The sequence below is a fragment of the Lynx rufus genome, unplaced genomic scaffold, assembly GCF_022079265.1.
Source record: "Lynx rufus isolate CCGP_SWC_20201006 ecotype Redwood Valley unplaced genomic scaffold, mLynRuf1.p SCAF_23, whole genome shotgun sequence".
Taxonomy (NCBI): Eukaryota; Metazoa; Chordata; class Mammalia; order Carnivora; family Felidae; genus Lynx; species Lynx rufus.
The window spans coordinates 5,545,872-5,565,879 of NW_025814838.1; the positions used below are offsets into that span (position 1 = coordinate 5,545,872).

General features: G+C 39.6%; 1 protein-coding gene across 2 annotated transcripts in view; it reads right to left on the reverse strand.

Moving 5' to 3' along the window:
- Window positions 1-3,477: 3,477 nt before the first annotated feature.
- The window catches only part of RBBP6 (RB binding protein 6, ubiquitin ligase), a 32,855-nt gene continuing 16,324 nt past the window's right edge, over window positions 3,478-20,008 (reverse strand). The window contains exons 8-18 of one of the 2 annotated variants that reach the window (XM_047087122.1): window positions 17,408-17,580; window positions 15,112-15,215; window positions 14,663-14,997; window positions 13,059-13,155; window positions 12,844-12,922; window positions 12,687-12,741; window positions 11,309-11,377; window positions 9,265-9,627; window positions 8,872-8,973; window positions 6,255-8,012; window positions 3,478-5,461 (exon numbers count right to left, since the gene is read on the reverse strand). In XM_047087122.1, coding sequence (XP_046943078.1) covers window positions 3,892-5,461; window positions 6,255-8,012; window positions 8,872-8,973; window positions 9,265-9,627; window positions 11,309-11,377; window positions 12,687-12,741; window positions 12,844-12,922; window positions 13,059-13,155; window positions 14,663-14,997; window positions 15,112-15,215; window positions 17,408-17,580 — 4,705 coding nt within the window. In that variant the 3' untranslated portion in view covers window positions 3,478-3,891. The remainder of the gene's footprint in view (window positions 5,462-6,254; window positions 8,013-8,871; window positions 8,974-9,264; window positions 9,628-11,308; window positions 11,378-12,686; window positions 12,742-12,843; window positions 12,923-13,058; window positions 13,156-14,662; window positions 14,998-15,111; window positions 15,216-17,407; window positions 17,581-20,008) is intronic. The other variant, XM_047087123.1, reaches the window with a different exon arrangement.

Sequence of the window (20,008 nt, forward strand, 5' to 3'; positions counted from 1 at the left end):
ATTTCTGTCTGCTCCTCCCATCCTTTCCCTGGGTTCTAGCACTGATACAATTTTCTCCTATGTTCACTTTTCATCCAATTTGTTTTTAAGTTTTACTTAAAGTAATCCCTCCACCCAACATGGGGCTCTAACTCACAACCCAGAGATCAAGTTGCATGCTCCACCAATTGAGCCAGCCAGGCATCCTTCATCCAATTTATTAGTTTTAAGTTTCAGGACATGAAAAGGAATCAGTCTACCATATTTCCTTGTGTGTTATTAAGCCTAGGTTAAAACGTATTTATAATATCAAAAAATTTACAGTGTCAATGTTTCTACAAAAAGAAACTATTTTGAATTTTCAGTGAATGTCCACTCTTTTACTAGTATCTCTTAGTACTGAAGACTTTAAAAATGAAAAACTAAATTGAAAAAGATCCACACTGGCCAAGCCAACTTCATAGCAAATGACTACGTAGCTACATTTCTGTGTGGGAAGGCAAGATTCATTCTGGTGTTGGTTCTAATACGGGATCACTGTTCACCCACCATTAGTTTTTTAGAAATGCATAAATTAGCAATGGCTTTTTCCCCCCCTTCAAATTAGCAATAGCTATTCTTTACAAGTCCTTTTAACATGATCTTAAAAATAATCTCAAAAGCCTATAACAAAGAGAAGCCTTGATGAAGTGTTGAGACTACATTGCTGAAGAGAATTCTCATGAAATCTCTGAACACTCCTGGTAACCCCATTTTTATTAGTGTGTACTGTTATCCACATATACCAGTGCCACACTACCCTTTATCAAGGATTTAAGTGGCTTACTTTATTTCTTTCATGATTACAGTTCTTAAAAATGTTGATGAAAAATGTTAATGCCAAAGGATGTATTTAGGATACATAAATAGAAAAAGTAGGGCACACTATCTATACATACCTATGTATTAGCAAGGCTTTGTTAAAGTAAGAGACCAGCTGAAGCTGGCTTACGTAAATAGCAGTAATATAAAAGGACTTAAAGAAGAGCGAGCATGCTCCAAATCAGAGGTTTTGTTCTGTGTAGTTTTGTACAATAAGAACAGCATTCATTGAAGGAGTTAAAGACAGGAAAAAGTGGACAAGACAGATGGGGGACACTTGCACAAATCGGAATGAATAAACCATTAACTGGCTTTCTCTGAAATCCTAGGCTTAAACATTTCGGAGGGGACTTAGCACTCTTCATTTGGCATGCTGAGACTAGCAAAGGAGTTATTCTTAGGCCTCTGATTGTAAGGCTTTGCAATATCCTTGGCACAGTGAGGCAGCTGGTTATTGGAAGGCTACTATCTTCCAAATCTGTAGTAGCTCAAAAATTATTTTCCTCCCTTACAAATGTTGACACATCGCTGGTTTCCAGGAAGATTGCAAAATCTAACTTCAATCTAAAAAAAAAAAGTTACTTTGTCTTATCAAACATTATGTGCAAGGCGTGGTTTGGCTTCTGGAATATAAACCACACATTCCTTTCGAGACTCTCAGTCCCGTGAGGAAGACGATCAAAACCCATAGAAAACAACTGGAGTGTCACCACAGCGTATTCAGCGATGCCACTGTATCCCAGGTGTGCACCGGGGTGGGCGGGCAGGTACTGCGAGGGAGTAGTTCAAAAAGGGCAAGCTAACTCTTGAACAATGAGTAGGAAATTATGAGACGGGCAGAGGCGGAAGAAAATTCCAGCCAGATTAAAACAGCTGAGTGCATTAGGTAAGAAGACAGAATGTGGACTTTCTGGGGACCAGCAAAACTAGGGGTTTCTGGTTGGGCCTTCCATGTTGCCCAACTCTGCCCCATGGCGGGGTAGTTGGACTAGTGGTTTGAGCACCCAAGGTTGGCCTGCAGCTTCATAGGCAGTGGAATTTCCTCCTCAAAGGGGTATCAGACATCAAAAGCCACTAGAATTTTTAAGAATCAAATAGACACAAGCACCTTACAGTGCCTGGCAGTCATTCCTTAACATTTCTCTCAAGCCTTTAATTTCGCTAAACACCCCATTCAGCACCCTTGTTTAGGTTTGGGAGTTCCACTGTTTTATAACAGGAAGATGGGGAAGAGGGGACAGGTTTGAGGAATGTCGTGTGGAAATGGCAGGGCTTAGGTAACCACAGACAGTAGAAAGAGTAAGAGAAAAGTTAAAACCTCGGGCCTAAGTTGAGGATGGAGCTGGAAGACCAGGCTATCTATGAAATACTGGTTTCAACTTATGAGCAGAATCATCACAGATGAGGAATTCTGGAAAACTGTCATACGAGTGCACCGCAGTTAAAAAAAAGTCAGCTGAGATTAAAATCAAAGACCAGAGGCTTGGTAAAGAAACTGACCTCACATGATGAAATTTATGCTGAAGAGTTCTGGGTGCTAAAATCCTCAATGAATGGGGGAGATATGATCTAGATCTGGGGTCCTGATTTACAGTAAGAGTTAAGAGGGTAGCCTAGTTGGAGTATCTGAAAGTAGAAACAGCAGTATGTGTTGTGGGGGTGGGGCTGGGAGCGGGCAGAACAAACATCCTCATCCCCAGTGATGGAGCCCTTTAAAGGAAAGTTGGGTTTAACTTATTTTAACAAACTTACTTTTGAGAAACATTCAATAAACTTAACTCAGTTCTGAATGATGCTGTTTAACATGTGTCACCCACATTAATTTTTCTTTGAATATTAAATGCTGCATTAAAAACACATTCAATGAAGTATGTATGTCTGCATTACTATCCACATGGCAGAGTCTGGAAATCCCGACAAGGCACAGAGACACGAGGTTAACAGAAGCAAGTTGCTGCTAATGTAAATCCTTTCCTGTTCCATGATCACAGTCCAGTGGTACTCCAGGGCCAACCTCAGACCGGAGCTGATCTTTTTTCTCCTCCTCCTAGCAGCTGTCGTCTTGATCCCTGTTCGTGCTGCCTTGTTTCTATTCTTACCCCAACCCCCCCAAAACCTTTCGATAGCTTTTCATTGCCTACAATACTTCCTGATCGGCAGACACAAAGGAAGAGCCCATCAGAGTCTAACCTAGTGCTCCCGGACCTACTGCAGCTTGCTTTTGTCAACCAGGCAAACCAAGTAGGCCTTAGAGGCTCACCGGTGTGTGCTCTCTAGCTGACAACTCATCAATGAGTTTCATACTCCTTTATCAGGGTTTCCAGAAAAATACATGACCATGTAAACAAATCACAATTCCTCATCGCTAAAATGCAAGTCCAAACTTGTAATTACTTTATATGTTTAAGGCCCTTTTAGATTTTTTTCCCACCCAGAACTCCAGTTAATCCTGATTTCTTATTTCTGGCCATCCACTACCAGCCCACTGATGGAAGTCTATCCACCATGTTTGCTTCCTAATTTTGTACACTCAGTTCAGCTTATGCTACAGGCTCAAGGGTATTTTAAATGAGGAAATGGGAGGGGGGCAGAGACAGGACAGACTTTCTTCAAGTAATGCAATTATTCGACATTTGAAAAGTTTACTGAAAACTTTTATTGTAATCAAAAAGTGACATAACGGGGTTGTAATGAATTCAGCAAATCATTCTGCTGATATTTTAGAACTGATATCAGCTTTTGCCAGGCAATTAAAAAAATTCAAATGTGAAAATTTCACAGTACAGTAAACTCCACCCCAACTAATTAATGGTGGTTAAAAATAATAGGCCCTAGCAAAACCTCTCATGTTACATGGTCACAACTCACAATTCTGTACAAAAGTTCGTGTTATAAAGCTCTGATGTAAAAATCAAATAATCAAGCAGCAATATTTTAAGTGCAGCACAGGGTCTTCCATATCATTATTTACAAGGCTTGAATCTCTTTACATTATAACAAAATTTAATACAGATGACTTAGTAATTAAGTCAATTTTTAAAATCTGTCCCTTTATACAGGGACAGATTTCGCTTTTTGGTCATCTTTCTCCTTCTCCTTTTCTTTATCTTTGCTCTTCTTTGACTTCTTTTTCTTGTGTTTGTGTTTTTGGCTTTTTTCCAACTCTCCTTCAGTGCCTGCATGCTTCTTATGCTTCTTGTGTTTTTTGTGTTTCTTGTGCTTCTTCTTTTCCTTCTTCTTCTTCTTCTTCTTGCTGTCCTGACTCTCTGCGGAGCTGGCACTACTGCTGTGGCTCCGGGTCCGGCTGCCAGAAGGGCTATGACTTCTGCTTGGACTAACACTAGGGCTGCTTGGACTCTGGCTCCTGGCAGTGCCTACCTGGCTGGCTGCTGCCGTGTCCAGGCTGTCTTTTGCTTTCTCCACGACTTTATCTTTCAGTTCCTTAGCAATCTTTCCCGAAGTTTCCTCCTCTTTTACAGATATGTTGCTTTCACTGTCACTTTCATTATAGTCTGGTTCAAAAGCAGCTTCATCAGTTTCCCTAGTTAAGTCGGAGGAAAGTCGGGAGGAGTGGCTTAACTGTGGCTTAGGCTTGACAGCGCTCTTGTCAGTCTGCCCAGTAACTTGCTCCTTTTCAATCTGCGGGTCTGGTGGGTTAAGCACATACAGTAATTTGTTGCCACCCGATTCTTTATTGTTCCTTGCTTCTAACGTGTGCTTCTCACGATCTTTACAAGGATTTTTATCTACAGATTTTGTCTCTTCAGTCGAGCGTTTCGTATCATAAGTGGCTTTGTGATCATGAGGTTTTTTGTCTCTGGAGGGACTAGAATTGCTCTTTTTGGAATCTCCTGTTCCTTTTTTAGGCAAATCTCTCTCCTCCCTTGGCTTAGTTTTCTGTCCAGATGCAGAATCTTTACTTCGAGAAGGGGAGTCTTTCCTTCTTGTTAATTCATTCCTTTCGTCTCTACGTTTGGAACTCGAGTACTCTCTGTTGTCATAGTCTGTTTTTTTGTCTCTGTTGGGAGTGAAGTCTTTAGTCGAGGAACCTCGAACGGAATCATGCTTTTCTGAAGTTCTTGTCTCTTTGGAAGATTGAGACAGACTTTTAAAATTTCCTGGTTCACTCAGACGGTCCAAGTTACTCTCTTTCTCTGGCTGAGTGCTGTTTTTCCTCTTTTCGGGGTTTTCCTTCTCCAACACCGAATGATCTCGATCTTTGGCTTTCCCCTTTTCACTGGATGCAGAGTTTTTTGAACTCTTGATCTCATGCTGTATAATTTCATGGCTAACTTCCTTGGTGAGTTTCTGAATTTTCTCTGACGACTCACTTTCTTTTTCAGTATACTTGACTGTATTTAACGGTTTAGTGCTAACATTTTTTATAACACTGGCGGGTTTTCCTACACTTGACATAGGCTGTGTGGCCTTAACATCTTCTTCCTCAGATTCAAAGTCATCTTTATCCCATTTGGACTGAGGAACCTGAATCATAATAATAACGTCTTCAGCAGGAGCTGTATTGTCATTATTATACTCTTCCATAGTTTTAATGACAGTCCGTTTTGTATCTGTTTTTTCTTCAGATTTCCGCACAGGACTGCCTCCAGTTGAGCTCGTGCTAAAAAGAATTAAAATGTTGTTAATGAAAAATCTGCTATTACTAAACACTGATAAATAAGAGTTTTAAAAATATTTATTTTGAGAGAGCCTGTGTGCACGGCATGTGCAGGGAAGGGGCAGAGCAAGAGAATCCCAAGCAGGCTCTGAGCTATCATTGCAGAGCCCAACATAGGGCTTGACCTCATGAACCAAGAGATCATGACCTGAGCAGACCTCGAGTCAGACACTTAGCTGACTGAGCCACTCAGGTTCCCCTAAACACTGATAAATACATAAACGCTAATAACTTAAACATAAGTGTCCTTTTAATTCTCAAAACCCAATTACCCTACTCTAATAGAGATTAAATGATTTAAAGACAGGATTAATAAATGCTGGCTCACAAAATCTACTTACTTCAACTCCTTTCTTTAAAGATAGGAGTAAACCAGACTAAACCCTTCTTTTTTTTTCTTTTTAAGAGAGAGCGAGCGGGAGGGAGGGGCAGAAGGGGAGAGGGAGGGAGGGAGAGAGAGAGAGAGAGAGAGAGAGAGAGAGAGAGAGAGAGAATGAATCTTAAGCAGGCTCCAGGCCTTCTCTTTCCCAACATAGGACTCAATCCCACCACCCTGGGATCACAACCTGAGCTCAAACCAAGAGCTGGATGCTCAAATGACTGAGCCACCTAGGTGTCCCAAACCTAACCCCTTCTTAATTTATAGGTTACATTTTAAAAGCATAAACATGGATAAAATTAAAGGAAACTCTTTCCGAAAACGAACATCCATACCCAACCACCCATAATCAGATACCTTGTATAATCCACAAGAGTTGAGCTGGATCCCTCAGCTCCAGCTACTTTTCGTCTGACCTTTCCTTTGACTTTTTCTTGTTTAACTTTGCTAGATGCTGACTCCAATTTTTCAGAGGGTTCTTTCGTATTAGATACATTTTCTGTACTCCCAATTTTTTTACCAGTTTCTCTGTTGAGCTTAATTTTTTTGGCTGGGGCAGTTGATGATGAAATTTTGTCTTTCTCAGGGGTCCTATCCATTTTTTCAATATCAGGTTCCATTTTGCGCTTTGGTGATGGTTTCACTATTTCAGTCATTTCCAGTTTAGAGACTTTCGTTGAAGAGGACTCAAAATCTTTCTCCACACTTTTCTCTTCAGTTTTTCTTTTTCTTTTTTCTCCCTTGCTATCAGGTGGCTTACTTTTCTCACTAGGCTTCTTGGCCTTTTCTTCCTTATTAGTCAGCTTTTCTGATTTGACGTCTTTGGGGTAATCCTTCTTCACTTTTTCCTCTTTGACTGGTTTTGTCTCTTGGTGTTCTTTTGCTGATTTAGAGTGAGCTTTTCTGGGGGTACCAATGGTCTTTTCATCTTTTTGGGAGGAAGATGATGATTTAGCATTATCAGTCTTTGGAGTCTCCTCTTTGGCTTTTTTAAGTGGAGGTTCAGATCGAGGAGATTTTTCACGCTCTCCGTCTAGTTTTTCTTGGGGTCCCTTAGCAGGTTTTGCAACATTTTCTTTTTTGGACACAGTAGACCCATCATTTTTCCGTTTGGTCTTGTCACCTTTTGCTTTTGGTTTATCTTTCTCCCTCTTGTCTTTTTCAGACACCGACTTGAAAGTGATGGATTCTGCATCCATTGGTTCATCTCTAACAGGTGTAGCATCATCTCTACTTGGGAGAACAAACAATGAGTCTGTTTTATTTTCTTCACTGCTTGTAGGTTCTCTTGATTTCCTAGAAGTTTCTAATAACTCGGGGTTTAGAAAGCCTTCACTCTCTTCCCCCTTTCTTCTTTTCCTATGTTTCTTATGTTTGTTTCCTTTACCATCTCCGGGATTATTTTCGCTCTCCTTCTCTTTTGACTTTGTGTTGTCCTTCTGATTGTGACTATCTCTTGTTGAAAGCTTTTCTGGATAGTTGCCACCTAAGTTTCGACTTCTATGACTTTGTCCACCAGCATAATCTTCTCTGCGGCCTCTCGTGAAGGGAGAATTTCTGATATTAAGAGGCAAAAATCTCTCAGGAGAAAAGTTCTCTCTATTTGCTGATGGTCTAGGCTGTGCTCCGGCAGCATAACCTTTATAATACTTTTCATACCACTCTCTATATTTTCTTTCCCATTCTCGGTAACGCTCTTTTTCAAATGGGTCTCTAAAGTCAACACTCCTCCCGTAATAAGCTTTCATGTCGTAAGGTGGCGGAACTTCTCTGTATCTATTAAAATATTCACGTTCTGTTTCCCCTTGAGGCACATTACGTTTATTGGGAGACTGTCCCCTAAATGCTTGAGGAGATCTTGACCGTGAATGGTATCGTCTATAGGGGGGTGACCTTGACCTAGATCGATGATATCCATGAGATCTAGACCGTGAACGGTAATTTCGGCTCTTGCCTCTGCCTCTTCGGGGGTATGGAGGTGATCGGGAATAGGAACGAGAATGTGAGCGGCTAAATGATCGAGAGTAAGAACGTGAACGTGTTGAACCAGATCTTGACTTAGAATAAGTATACGAACTTCTTGAATATGATGAACCACTATAAGGAGATTTAGACCTAAAAACAAAAAACAAAACAATAGTTGATAGTTGAGAAATATTTGCAAAATAAAATACAGACTCAGATTCTATAGCATGCTCTCCTCACGGTTCCATCTTTCTTTATATCAAATTTCATCTTAGATGATTAGAGAGGCACAGTGACCTCTACTGGAATGGAATAAAGTACACAAAGATCAGAGCAATCACTTGTTACAAAACAAAAGTGAAATCTTGACAATTAGAGTGAAGCGCATTCATGTACCGTGAGTTATATGAGCTAATTAACTTAACATTAAACAAAATTCCAATTAAATTTAAATTTTATTTCCTATCTGGTTATTTAAATAGGAGTAATTTCTTTGTCCTACGTTGTTGGCCAACAGTCTAGCACTTTGAAAGGAACCACAAATGTAAGCTTAAAAAGTAAGTCTTTTAAACAAACTTCCAGGGAAATTTTATAATTCACTTTTTCTGTCGATAAAACAATTTGTATTCTACCACTGCTTCATAATTACACAGGTTAATGTTCCAGCAAGAAGCTGTAGCCTTAGGTAAAAGCGTCCTCAGAAATGTTCTTTGGCTAGTCCTCTATTTCTTTCCTTCCACAAACATTTCCCAATTATTTCACACTATAAGTAACTTCAGGGGACAAGGGCAATTTAATCCCCATAACTGCTAGTTCTACACAATAGAATTTACATTGAGACAATATTTCAATAAACAAATATTGGGAAATAAGCTACATCTCCATTTCTATAAGCCTGGATCGAATCAGAAAAATTCCGTAAGTGCAATGTTATTTATATCCATAGCTAATCCCTGGATATTCAAAGTCCCATTTGTAATTCTGTTGTGAAGGCTTGCAAAACACTAACCTGGAAAATGAGCGCCTACGCTCCTTTTGAATCTTTTTGTATTCCATCAATTCCTTAGCAAAATCATTTGTAAACTCATCTAGCTTGGACTTTTTCTTTTCCCTAGTAAAATAAAGTTAAAGAGTGAAAGTTAACAAAAACCATTTAAGAAAACTAACAAGACAAATGTAATTAGATCATGAATGAAATGAATGAAATTGCCATTAGTTTTCCACTTTAAAACTATAAATAACTAGGAGTCCCTGAGGAAGTTGCTTGTATGGCTTTGGTTTAATTTTTAGGTGATTTTTTTTTGTACTAACTGGAAACAGTAGAAAATGTTTCCAAAGATAACCTGTTTAATGTTACATCAGAAAATGAAAGTGTATGATAATTTCACACTGAAACACTCACTCTTCCTTCAGCCGTCGTTGCTCTCTATAGAATTCTTCCCTGGACAACGGTGGGGCTTGCGTTGTTGGGATGGTATTTGAATGAGCTGTCTGCACTCCTGATGATACCCAAGGTGTCGATAAATTGGCCGGAGCTGGCGGAAACCCTGGAGGAGGGACACTATATCCAGCAGGTGGTGGCTGGCCAGGAGGAAACTGAGGAGAAAATTGTGGTGGAGGAACACCTGGAGGGAGAGGAAGTGTATGGGGAGGAGGTGGATACAAAGGAGGGGGTGGGACAGGCACAAAAACTGGAGTTGCTGGTAGTGATGGGCCTTGAGTTCTCTGTGATCTTTCGCTGTGGTGTCGTCCGCGGTTTATACTTCTGGAGAAATAAATTCCAAGATATTATTCCTTCAAACTAACATCACTCGAGACAAGTAAGCTTGTCTTTTCTATCCATAATTATCTTCAAACTTACAAACAATGGAATAGAATCAACTATTCAAATAACACTGATATTTATACGTAAATAAAATTTTTAAGGCCACCTGGGGATTGAGATGATCCAAGTTTACAGCGCCTTCTCCATGAGGTGCTGCTATATTTAGAAGTTCTCTTTTGTGAAGTTCAGATTCATTACCCCTCCACAATGATCTCTGGTGACTTCCCAATCTGTCATTTAAAGGAACTAACAAGGCTAATGCCTCTCTGACCTAGGCCTCCCCCAAAAGCCTTCCAAGATCAAAACTTTAAATGAAGAAAAACCACCTCCTGTAATCTTTTGAGGTAGGAAGTGTAGAAAGATCCTTCAATGTAGAATAAGTATTAGGTATTATTTATTTTTATAGTTTTACATAATTTTATTTCTCACCTGACATTATATCATGAGCATGTCTCTATGTCATTAAAATGTCTTTGGAAACCTAGTTGTTAAATGGCTTCATGGTTTTGTGGGGTGTTCTGTACTTAAAGTACTTTTTATTTATTACATTTTTAAACACTGAGGTATAGTCACAGTTACATTATTAGTTGCAGGTGTGCAACACAGCAATTCAGTTAGGTCTGCATGTTACATCATGTTCACAGTGTGACTGCCATCTGTCCCCACACCATACTATCACAGTACCACAGATTACATTCCCTATGCTCTTTCATCCTCAAGAAAGTTCCACTTTTAACATCTGTAATCAACAGCTAAAAATCTCGATTATTTTCTCTCAAAGGGTTAGGTGAAAATTACAGTGCTGGCCAGTTTCCGAACTGTTGCTCTTAAAAGAAAACAGTGGCTTCTTTAAAACATGGGCTCATTTCTGTTAAGCTAACGGTTCTTTAAATTCTAGGTAACTGGTACAAAGAACAGCAGCAGCCAGGGTTTAGATTTTAAGCCTCTTCAGAATCTGAATTGGTAACTATTATCTTCTATTAACATGTGATCTAGTAACAGAGTTACTTAGCAATTCTCAGTAGAGCACTAGAAGACACCCTTAATATTCTTATTATAAAGTTCATTTGGAGGCCCTTTATGCTGGTGGCGAGAACGACCTCGATAAGACCTACGGCTTACTTTGCAGAATAACATGGTTTTTGCCTGTCCAGGGCAGGAGCCCCGAACAATCTCTTTGTCTCTTCTTTTGGAAAAGAGAAGGTGGGAGAAGACTGGGACAATTGAGTCTAGAAGAGAAATAAATGCAATTCTTTCTCACGCTTGAGAGGTAAGTTAGTTAACTTTTGCCTTAAATTAAACTGACACCTTAAATACTGTCTGGGCCTTAGTGACTTCCTTCTACCCTCAAAAAAGTAAATGTAACCTAATATTCTGCTGTGTGCTGGAGGAAAGTAGTCATGGGGAAGGAGTATTAAAGATGCAGCCTAAAAGCATCATTTAAAACACTAAATGTAACCTGTTCTTCTCTAGGCCTCAAGATCAACTACTGAGGACTGAAGTGAGATAAGCATAAAGTAAGTAATCTCCCTCCCTTGCCACTGCCATGCTTTCGTTTCTTTGTGTTCTATTTTTCAGCAGTGTCATCAGATTAATTTTTCAAAATTTTTAAAAAGCATACCTGTAGCAGCTCCTCTCCCCCCTTCTAATTTGCTGTGGCGGAGAAACCAGATATCCAAGCTTATTGGAACTGTGTGGAAAGAAAGATAAAATGGGCTTGAGTATAATATACAACCTCCTAGCGTGTAGACTTTAAAAGATACCTATTTTAACTACTCTAGAAGATTTTTCCTCTCCCTGATCCCCATTCGGAAACTTGCTCCAGATAGAGGAGATATGAGCAAGCATTACACTTACTTGAGTTAATTTTCCTCATTAATTTACTGTGACAGTAACTAAACCTCAATGTACAATATTTTCCGCAATATGGTATTTCATTTAGCATCCTACAAGTGACTGTGAACTTGTTACAGAAGAGAAGAGCCCTTTCATCTGCTAGGCGCCATGCCAGTGGGGAACTAGCACTGTTCCAATTCTGTAGATGAGGCAGTGGGGCTGAGGAGTAAAACTGCATGCTCAATGTCATGGCACTGCCAAGTGCAGGGGCTGGAATTCCAACTCAGGCCTACCTGTCTCCAAATCCCTTGCTCCTTCTACTGAAAGAATCTGCTAAGTCTCTCGTTTAGTCTATTTGTTTAAATAAAATATTTGATTTATCTTTAAAAGAAAAATCATAGTTTTAGAATAGAAGCCAGTTTATGCAAATATGTAAGCCTGTTGATATAGACACAAGTGATTGCATACATAGACAATAAGTAAACATACTAATTTTTAATACCATAGAACATCTTATAAAGATCATAATTCCTTGTATTTCACAGGGCAAAAAATAATAGCCTATACATTTTGATATGCAATAAAATCTCATTAACACAGATTATTCAAAATGAGAAATTCTATGTTTGGTAGCCTTTAATCTTACTATGTGTTAAATCAAAATTTGAAAATCCATTTAAGGATAGGAAAAACGAGGGGCACCTGGATGGCTCAGTCAGTTAAGCATCCGACTTTGGCTGAGCTCAGGATCTCACGGTTTGTGAGTTTGAGCCCCACATGGGGCTCTGTGCTGACAGCTTGGAGCCTGGAGCCTGCTTCGGAGCCTGTGTCTCCCTCTGTCCCTCCCCCATGCTCTCGTGCTCCCCACCCCCCCATCTATTAGCACAATGAATGATTCAGTATTTCAAATACTCTTTCAAAGAAAATAGTATTTCAATTAATCTTATCTATTCATTAACTGAGATCCTGTCAAGATCACTTTGTTAAGACATGAAAGTAAAAAGCGGAGCCTGGGTGGCTTAGTTGGTCAAGCATCCAACTTCAGCTCAGTCTTAACATGTCGGGGGTTTACAATAAGAAACATTCAGCAACACACTAGATTATAATTCCCATTATCTAGTTTGAAAGCAATCACCTGGAGATTATTTTAAACATATACTTACTGTTCCCAACCTGGTCGACCACCACCCGGACGAGCAGTATTTATTCTTACTGGACCTTGGAAACAAGAACAGTAGGTAAATATGAAATTGCATGTTAAATAAAGTCAAAATTATTTTTTAAAGGAGAAAATGTTCAACCCAAAATGATTTTACTCACCAGTTGTGGGGATCAACTGTCCATGCAGTAGTGACTGTCCAAGCAAAGATGGGGTTCCAAGTACAGGCACCTGGTAACCCTTTAGGAAAACAACATGCATAAAAAGAAACAGTTAAAAAAAAAAAAAAAAAGAGGGAGAGTTAAAAAAAAGAAAAAATTAAACCCATCAGAAAACTGTAAGATAAATCTCACATTTAAAAGCCAATAAAACTTACCTTCTCTTCCATAAGAGCAGTAATTGCAATTGAAGAGGTTCCCTTTGAATGTTCTGATGCAAGGGCTGCAGCTGGTAATATTTTATTATCAGAATCCCTAGAAGACAAGAGAATTTGCAATACGTGAAAAAGTCATCAGAAATGGAGGAGTAAGAGTAAGCAAATTACAGTACATAATTTAGTAAGTCTGTTCACCCACCACCTGCATGAAGATGCGTTGATGAAAACTTCTGGGTCAAGTGGAGAGCTCTTTGGATACAAAAGTGATAAGGAGGGGCGCCTGGGTGGTGCAGTCGGTTAAGCGTCCGACTTCAGCCAGGTCACGATCTCGCAGTCCGGGAGTTCGAGCCCCGCGTCAGGCTCTGGGCTGATGGCTCAGAGCCTGGAGCCTGTTTCTGATTCTGTGTCTCCCTCTCTCTCTGCCCCTCCCCCGTTCATGCTCTGTCTCTCTCTGTCCCAAAAATGAATGAACGTTGAAAAAAAAAAATTAAAAAAAAAAAAAGTGATAAGGAAAAAAAAAAAAAGGAAATCTCTTTAAGAAGTCCCATCTATATAGATGGGAGAGAAATCAGTTGTAAGAATAATAAAGCTTAAAAAAAAAAGAAGAGGGGCGCCTGGGTGGCTCAGTCGGTTGAGTGTCCGACTTCAGCTCAGGTCGTGATCTCACAGTTCGTGAGTTCAAGCCCCAGGTTGGGCTCTGTGCTGACAGCTCAGAGCCTGGAGCCTGCTTCAGATTCTGTGTCTCTCCCTCTGCCCCTTCCTTGCTCATGCTCTCTGTGTCTCAAAAATGAATAAACGTTAAAAAAAAAATTTTTTTTTTTAAAAAGGAAGAAAATCAAATTGTGGGACCAAAAGAATACAGGATTAAGAGTAAATTCTACTTCCAGCTCCACCACTGAAAAGCCAATGAATTCTGACTGAGGTCTTAAATATAAATGTAAAGGTCCCAGTCCTCAAGATTTTGCTTCAGTATGTCTGCACAGACCCCTGGCATCTATTTTTTTTTTTTTAAGTGGCTGATTCCTCAAGAATTTATGAGCCACTGGGGCACCTGGGTGGCTCAGTTGGTTAATGTCCGACTCTTGGTTTTGGCTCTAGTCATGATCTCAAGGTGAGTTCAGGCCCCCAGCTGGGCTCTGCGCTGACATAGCGGAGCTTGCTCAGGATTCTCTCTCCCTCTCTGCCCCTCCCCCACTTGTGGTCATGTGCGCTCACACTCTTGTCATTCAAAAATAAACAAACATAAAAAAAAAAAAAAAAAAGAATTTATGAACTACTGGACTACATGTCCAAAGATCCTTTTCATGTCTGAACCAGTAGGATTTAAGTGAGTTTTAATTCACCACTTAACAGGGGTGGTTGGCAACTCGTACAGTTCTTTATCCTGGGATGCTTAATCATTTGCCAAGTAAACTCCTTCATTTGCCTGTTCCTCCAATAAGATTGAGTCATCTCTTAAAAGTACCCGTTTAGCAATGGGTTACTTTATGGAGTCACCCGCCTTACTGAGCACAGTGGTTCACAAGGATGATACTTACCAGTCACTATAACAACTACTAAAGCAATAAATAACAATGAAAAACCAGAGAGATACACAGACTTACCGGAAAGGTCCATCTGGTTTTTCAGAGTGGACTGAGATGGACACTGTGGCAGTTATATCAGGTACAGGAGCCGGGGTAGAAGATGAATTTCCAGGCACAGGAGGGGCCAAGGAAGACTGATTAGAAGTTAATGAAGATATAGAAGGAGCTGGGTGAGTTGAAGAGGTCACTGGAATCATCAGGGGATCCTGTTGTCTTGATATTGGAGATCTCATCAGAGGTTGTAAGTTCCGCTGAATGAGTGGTCTCGGAGGTGGTATTGCGGGCTGTGGTGGGGGTAACTGTTTTCGTAGTCTTTTTGTATAACCGGTTTCATTTTTGAAGTTATTAACAGCCTACAGATACCAAACAGAAAGATGCAGGAAAATGTAAGGTGGTATTTCCTCAAGCACAGTTTAAACCACCAAAAATTTTAAAAAATTTTCCAAAAGGGATACAAAGTCAGTTACCTGTCGTAAGAACTTATTGGCAATTAAAGCATCAGGAGAGACATCATTCTGATGGCATGTTGGACATGTATGATCATCTGATTCCAAGAGTGCTGTTCTTATACCTATGTGAAATATTTTAAATATTACATTATTCTTCCCAAGCACACATTACTTATCATTTCTAAGATTGAAAAACTTAAAAGTACAGACTCTCGCCTGATAGCACTCCACTGCTGTAACTTCTACCTTAAAAACAGAAGTCATTGGGGTGCCTGGGTGGCTCAGTCGGTTAAGTGTCCGACTTCAGCTCAGGTCATGATCTCGTGGCTCGTGAGTTCGAGCCCCGTGTCGGGCTCTGTGCTGACAGCTCAGAGCCTGGCGCCTATTTCAGATTCTGTGTCTCCCTCTCTCTCTGTCCCAACCCACTCGCATTCTGTCTCCGTCTCTCTCAAAAATAAACAAACATTAAAAAAAAAAAAAAAAAAGAAGTCATAAATAGAATTTAAACAAAAATTTAAATTGAGAGAAAAAGCACTCTTTCCTAAATACTATTCTCTTTGTTTAGCTAAAAATTGGAATAGTATAGGGGAAAAAAATAGAAATAATATGTAGTCTAGAAAGGTAAAAAATTTACAGGGCTAACAGGGTTTTTAAAAGAGCATCAGGAGGAGGAGTGCCTGGCTGGCTCCATCAGAAAAGCATGCGGCTCTTGATCTCAGGGTCGTGAGTTTGAGTCCCACATGTGGTATAGAGATTACATAAATAACTTAAGAGAAAAGGGAATTATAAAAAACAGAAACATTGTTCAGGCAAGGAAATCAGCAACACCTACAGCACAGAGGAATAACATTAAATTACAGATTCACTGATTATGCTTCAGTGTAGTAAAAAATTCAGTAATGCAAGTGGTTTGTTAAATCTAAGACACTTGCGGGGCACCTGGGTGGCTCAGTCGGTTAAGCGTCCGACTTCAGCTCAGGTCACGATCTCACGGTCCGTGAGTTCGAGCCCCGCGTCGGGCTATGGGCTGATGGCTCAGAGCCTGGAGCCTGTTTCCGATTCTGTGTCTCCCTCTCTCTCTGCCCCTCCCCCGTTCATGCTCTGTCTCTCTCTGTCTCAAAAATAAATAAACGTTAAAAAAAATTAAAAAATAAAAAAATAAAAAAAAATCTAAGACACTTGGAAACAAATCTTAAGTGACCTCTTCTTGACTTTGGTCTTCACTGGAGAGGCCCCAAAATATAGATTTATATTCCAAAGCTATGAAATGAAAAAGGCCAAAACAGGACTAAGCAGTGAAATTTTCAGATGATGCCATTTTCATCTTGGTAAGAAATAAGTGGCAGAAAACCCAAGTGGGAAAAACCCAACCCAATATAAAAGATCAGAAAAAAATCACAAGTAACCACAAAGGCAAATGTTGGGTAGTATGTTTACAGAGAGCAGTTCTCAATTACACTTAGGAATTTTAGAATAAACTATTTTTCCACCATCCAGGAAAGGGATTTAGGTACCATTTAAAAATATTTCCAGAATATCTAATGCCCAAAAGGCTTTCAAAATTCTGCATACCATTTAAAATGTGTAGGATGGGGCGCCTGGGTGGCGCAGTCGGTTAAGCGTCCGACTTCAGCCAGGTCACGATCTCACGGTCCGTGAGTTCGAGCCCCGCGTCAGGCTCTGGGCTGATGGCTCGGAGCCTAGAGCCTGTTTCCGATTCTGTGTCTCCCTCTCTCTGCCCCTCCCCCGTTCATGCTCTGTCTCTCTCTGTCCCAAAAATAAATAAACGTTGAAAAAAAAAAAATTAAAAAAAAAAAATAAAATAAAATAAAATGTGTAGGAAACAGGGGTACGTCTGTGGCTCAGTCGGTTAAGTGTACAACTTCTGCTCAGGTCATGATCTCACAGTTCATGAGTTCTAGCCCCCCATGGGCCTCTCTGCTGTCAGCACAGAGCCCACTTTGGATCCTCTCTCTGTGCGTCCCCCCCTCAAAAATAAATAAACTTTAAAAACTAAAATAAAATGTGTAGGAAACAAAAGTCCTACATTTTCTAAAACCTTAGTACAGTCACCCTAATGAAGGTATAAGAAATGGTCAATTCTAATATTTAAAAGGACAAAGAGGCTGTTGTTTAAAGAAAAAAATGTAGAGACAAAAACAGTTCTTGCTATTAAAGGTGCAATGATGAACTAAATGATCAATTATCAACATTTCATACTGCATTATTAAAACATACAATGTTGCTAAAGAGCCCTTCCAAATAAATACACATATTCTAAGATGTGTATCTCTGAAGGTTCAACATTTCTTACATTCATCGCAATAACTGTTTCCACAGCAGGGAATGACAACGGCATCAGTCATAATATCTTTGCAGATGAGACACAATAATTCATCTGGGATAGGATCATCTTCTTCTGAAGAAGAAGATGGTTCCTCTGGTAAGAAAGGTGGTTTTTCTTTCTTCCCAATTGCATATGCTTCTCTGTAAAAGAAGGTTTTACTGTTTTAACATTGTTAAGAAAACAAAGTATTACTAAGATAGTACATGTTCTACTATACCATAATGGGAGCTTATAATTCAGTACGATGCCAAATTCGTTTACACAAGTATAATACCTTCCAAAATAAGGGAGTAGTTATGAACATCCTCCCCCTAAGCAACAAAAGACAAAACAAAATCCTAAACAAGTATAACAAAAAGAAACAAATGCTATAAAAGTGGCTAAAAGGATCTTAAGAATCCACAACTCTAGAACTCAGGGCCAGAGAATAAAGGGACACATTCAATGCCACAAGTTTATGCTTAAGTGGCAGAGACAGGATTTGAACTTGGACGTGACAACACCCTAACCACAATTTTCTCTATCCTACCATGTTTCTTGAGGGGGTGGGGGGTATGGAGGGAATTCCCTTCCATAGACCAATAGTCCCCAAAACCTGTGAAGGTATCAGTGAGCATGCTATAATATAGGAAATGGAAACTGGTGCTGACATCATACAATCGGAGGGGGACAGTTCAAGGGAAATATTATGGAACCAACCACACCAGTAGCTAGTAGCTAGAATCATCAGACTTCAAAACCAGTGGTCTACTTCTAATTAGTATTTTAAAAGAGAAATTAATCTATTTATAGCCAACTAAGAAATACTAATGACTTCAATGATTAGAATATGTGTTACAAGAATATAAAGTAACACTTTAGTCATTTTGGGTCCGTTTTCTGGTAGAAATACATTTTGCAGAAATGTTGCATATTAAACATATTGAAAATAAAACACTAGGGGTGCTTGCATGGATCAGTCAATTGAGCGTCCGACTTTGGCTCAGGTCATGATCTCACAGCTTGTGAGTTCGAGCCCCATGTCAGGCTCTGTGCTGACAGCTCAGAGCCTGGAGCCTGCTTCAGATTCTGTGTCTCCCTCTCTCTCTGCCCCTCCCCTGCTCGCTCGCTTTCTTTCTCAAAAATAAACATTAAAAAAAATTTTTTTAATAAAATAAAAAACCAAAGTACACTATTCTCATATTTGTCACCACTGCTTCCAACACCCACATCTTCTCTAATCAGGCAGATTTGTATAACATAGGAATTCCTAGGTAAATTCTATCTCATTTAGGAACAGAGTGTGTCGATCTCACTGCTGAAAATGAAAGCATCTCAGCTGTACAGAGGAGGGTACCTGAGGTGTGTTATTTGTGTTGCAGCTGCTCCATAGACATCACCACGACTCCAGAAATAAGTATCAATTTGCTTATGCCCCATTGTTCCCAATTTGTGAAAGAGGAGTCTCCCACTGCCCAAAAGAGAGAAAAGAAAGAAAAAAAAAAAAAAAAAAGAAGAACAGAGGATAGAAAAAGAAACAGAAGAAGAGTCTGAGTTGCTTATCAGTGGTGTTAGTGGAGAGGGTGAAAGTTTCATTTAAAATATTTGGGCTCCCATTTCCCCAGTATTTGCTGTGTGTCTGGCACAAATGGGCTTTTGCATTTCAGCATTCAAAAACAATGAAGTTAATTATTAGTTAGGGTTCACAAGGGTGATGTTAATTTTTCCGACACAAACTTCCATTTAAGTACTTTTACTTGTATATATTATATTAAGATGAAGCGGTCTGCTCTTAAATTGTGTCCGTAAAAACCATCCATTTCAACCTAAGTTGTTTGGAAGCACGTATGAAATGTCTGAATCAGAAACAGCGTAAAAACAGACTGCTCTAAGATGAACCACAAGACAAAGGATGGTGACTGATCAAAAATTGATGGGGGTGAAACGGAGAAAGTGAGCAGGGCTGGGAGTTCAGGAAAACACTAATCCTTATCTGTGAATGAAAACAATCTATTTACTAGTGTATACTCAAAACCATAAAATCTTTTCAAGATCATTCCACGGCACTGCCGTTTTCATCACCTTCATCTGTGCACTATGCTGCGTTTCAACACTACAGCATGAGGCTGAGGACAACTGTTCTTTTACTCATTCTCTTCATGTCACGATGAACAAGGGCACTGTTATTCTCTAAATGGATGTTTCTCAAGGTATGTCCTGAGGACGCCCTCACTTCATAACCCACTGGAGGACTTGTTGGAGAACCCAGTCCAAAGGGACAGTTAATACTGTGCTCTGTAACATGTGAGTTCATAACTGGTGAGGGTAACCACAAAGGTAATTAGTGGGATTAATAAAAGCAGATAAAATGAGAAGTTGTCAGTTGAATTATACCACTAGTAGGTTTTCAGGTCTATCCACTTCACTAAGAATTGGCTCCTAAAATAAGATCTGAAAACACATTCCAAATAAGCATTAAGCTGTAGGGTATAGAGCTGTAGCTCATCTGAACTAATGGGTTTGTAAAATAAATCGTTATTTTAGAAGTTTAAGACTCACACGGTACATCCAAACTTATTCAAGAGGACT